The sequence below is a fragment of the Hydra vulgaris genome, chromosome 03 (genome assembly GCF_038396675.1).
Source record: "Hydra vulgaris chromosome 03, alternate assembly HydraT2T_AEP".
NCBI lineage: Eukaryota > Metazoa > Cnidaria > Hydrozoa > Anthoathecata > Hydridae > Hydra > Hydra vulgaris.
This window is the reverse complement of record NC_088922.1, coordinates 12,130,001-12,133,293: the sequence shown is the minus strand read 5'-3', so window position 1 is coordinate 12,133,293 and position 3,293 is coordinate 12,130,001. Positions and strand designations below refer to the sequence as shown.

At 32.5% G+C, this 3,293-nt stretch overlaps 1 protein-coding gene across 1 annotated transcript in view; it reads right to left on the bottom strand.

The window, feature by feature from the left end:
- Positions 1-1,700: 1,700 nt before the first annotated feature.
- Positions 1,701-3,293, bottom strand: part of LOC100209950 (alpha-taxilin) — a 22,097-nt gene continuing 20,504 nt past the window's right edge. The window contains exons 9-12 of the mRNA XM_065792357.1: positions 2,699-2,791; positions 2,346-2,441; positions 2,143-2,262; positions 1,701-2,008 (exon numbers count right to left, since the gene is read on the bottom strand). Of these exons, the coding sequence (XP_065648429.1) occupies positions 1,790-2,008; positions 2,143-2,262; positions 2,346-2,441; positions 2,699-2,791 (528 nt within the window). The 3' untranslated portion in view covers positions 1,701-1,789. The remainder of the gene's footprint in view (positions 2,009-2,142; positions 2,263-2,345; positions 2,442-2,698; positions 2,792-3,293) is intronic.

The window sequence follows — 3,293 nt, the reverse complement described above, 5'->3', positions numbered from 1 at the left end:
TTTATCCAATTCCTGCATTTTCAACATCAAATCCATTTCTTCGTGTCTGTATAATGCCTTAAGACGGCGATGTAGATTGGTATCATTTGCTTGAATGAAACCAGTGATACCTCCGCCCATCACAATTAGAATGTAGCCGCGTTGATAAAGAGCTTTTCTAACTTCTGGCATTAGGTGGACAGCGTAATCATCCAGGACATAAATTGCAAAATTCTTTTGTGTGAAGGGATTGAAACGATTCGGGAGATTATTTATCGTTTTGATCATGTGCTCTAATCGATAAGATTCACTTGGGGACCACTGGTAATTGACATTATAGACTTTACCTTTGCTATAACTCCTTTACCTTTGAAGACGAATTCAGGCTGCAATTTAATGTTTGAAACGCTTAAAACCTGTATGAATACAGTAACGCGCTCTCTGGAAAGATTATGATTTTCCTTAACAAATGTCTCTTCACCTTAAAACGACATTGTCTTCTCCAGTGAACTTTCATTTCTATGGAGGGGCATTTGGTCCCCATTTATAATAGAAGAATCAACCCCATATTTCTCGATAAGAACTTTCGAACTGCCCAGACATTTTGGAGATAATCACGAAGTCTTATCAGAATATCTTCTTTCTTGATTGAATAGCGTTTGTTTGGCTTTCTTAAGCTGACTCTGTATTCATTTTCCCAGGATTTAATCCATTCATTACTAAATTTGAGTTTCTTTTGTTCAGGAACTGAGTTTTGAATGAGCCATTCGCCATAAAGTTGCTGCGCTTTCAGCTTGAACAAACGTCGCGGCAAACGTCCTTTTAACGATTCTCTCACGTCTACGAACCAGTGAAATAATGCTACTCTTACTCCTGGGGCCTTCACTTACGACCAGCACCAGCTCCTCGTGATTTTTTCGGTGGACAAGAGGAAGGATCTTGCAAACTCTCTAGGTCGTTGTATGAACGGGATGCAAGTTTAACTGCTTTTACGAATTCAGGGTCGTCACCTTTTGCATCGACAAAATCAGTTTAAAAGAATCGGACAGATTTTTTTAAACTGATTTTGTCAGTTTAAAAAAATCTGTCCGATTCTTTTAAACTGATTCCAGCAACATATCCAGTTTTCGGTTTTATTGGCACGTGTCGTTTTCTTTTTACATCGTATTTCGTCTTCCCTTTGTTTTTTATCACTTCGGCATCATACTCTTCTTTGAACTTTTCCACAATTTTTCCAAGCTCCATTTTTTCTACGTTACTATATTGGCTTCTTTCTGTCCTTTTAAAAATTCTTTTCGTAGTCGCCATTTCGTTCTTACACTCTGATATTACTACGTATACAAGTAAATAAGTACTGTAAATGATATGACGTGACGATAGAACCAAGAAAATTTCTTTTTTAATGAATAATGACGTAACGATAGAAAGAAGAAAATTAAACGTTCTTTTTTTTAAAATAAAGTTTTTTGAATGAATGATATTACGTAACGTAAGTAAGTAGTGAAAAAGAAAATTTTTATAAAAAATTGTCTTGTCTTGGATGGAATTTTTTCTATAATTTAATAGACGGGGGGGGGGGGGTTAAAAAAGAATGTCCTGGGTGGAAAATTTTTGAAAAATTAATTAGCGGGGGAAGGGGGGGGGGGACGTCTATTATGCACCAAAGAGTACATGATTAAATATCTCTTGAAAGAAATATTGAAAAAAGAAAATAATAACTATTTATGCTAAAAAAAATCGCTGGTTTTATACAAATAAATTTTACATTGCAAACTCGTTAAAATAATCACTTATTCGGCCAATGCACTAATCATTTTAAAACAGCTTTATCATTATTTTCCGGTTGATTTGCGTCAATTGTAGGCTCATGGCAAGTAGACTCGTTGTATAATTGTTTCCCTGTTTCAATGGCATCAACACTATTAGTTTTCTGTTGCAGCAATAAATCAGGTGACGGAGTAGTACTGCTGACATGAGGATCGCTTATGTCTAACGTAGGTTCAGGCGAGGAGGAAGCCTCAATTTCATCCTAAGACATACAACAAAAAATAATAAAAAACAAAAACAGAAAAACGCTTTTTTTACTACGTAAATTCTGTGCGTCATTTAAAAAGAAGTATGTAGTTAAAAAACTGAAGATGTAACAATTTACAAACAATATACCTTTCCATTCTCGAGCTGCTTACTTAAAGTCTTTCTTTCAGACTGAAGTGCTCTACATAATTTTTCTAATTTTTCCATCTTTGATTTCATTTTCGTTATTGTAGTATGATTTTGAGTACGCTGTTAAAGGAATTAAATTTTTTTTTATCAATTAATAAAAAAACAAAATACAAAGTCACGAGTTAAGTGGTTAAAACACATACTTCCTCTACCATCTGTAGGAGGGAATGGTTTGTGTTCTCCCATCGACTTCTCCACATATTTGATTCTTTTTCAAGCTTGCGAATCGTTTTTGTCATCTAAACACCCAAAAAAAGTTCTCATCAAATTTTTAAATCTTTTCAAGCAAAATCAAAATTCATTAACCGCTACATTAATAGCATTAATCGCCATTTTTTCTCAAACAAAAAAGTTTATAAAAGCAAAAAACTAAAACTAATTAACTTGAAAAAGCGATTAATAGTAAATAAAAAGTTAAACTAACTTAAGCTATACTTTTTCAATATTTACATTACTTATACGTTACGCAATGAAAGAAAATTAAACAATTAATTACAGTATCCATATCCTTTTTAAATGTAGCAAAAACTTCGTTGCTTTTTGTTAACGTTGATTGGAACTCTTCGAACTTTTCAGTATACAAAGAGAGCTAATAAAAAAATTGGTGTTAATAAAAAAATTTTTCTTTTAGTATACAAAGATTATAAAACGATTTAACAATTGCAAACTGATTAATAAAAATTATTTAGTATACATTTACAACTTTTTTAGGATAACATTTTACCATCAAAAAGCCCATTTATAACATTAAACGATATTTAAACTAAATTATAAAAACACCATGATTTACTAACAACACATTACCATGAATCGCCATTGTGTAAACAGATTATTTCCTATCAGTTTTTCCCATCTCTGAAAATTAAAAACTGTTCTGTTTTAATTATTTCTTACATTTTTTCTTTGTACCATTTGAAGAGGAATTTCAATACAAATTATTAAGTTCACCTCAACTTCTTTTTGCCAGACTTTACATGGTTTCTTTCTAGAACTTTCCCTTAGCTTGTTCAATTCTATTTTTACAAAACGTGTTTGTCTCCAACATGTTCAGTTTGAGCTCTTTAGCTTCCATGCCATTCTTTTGACTAGCC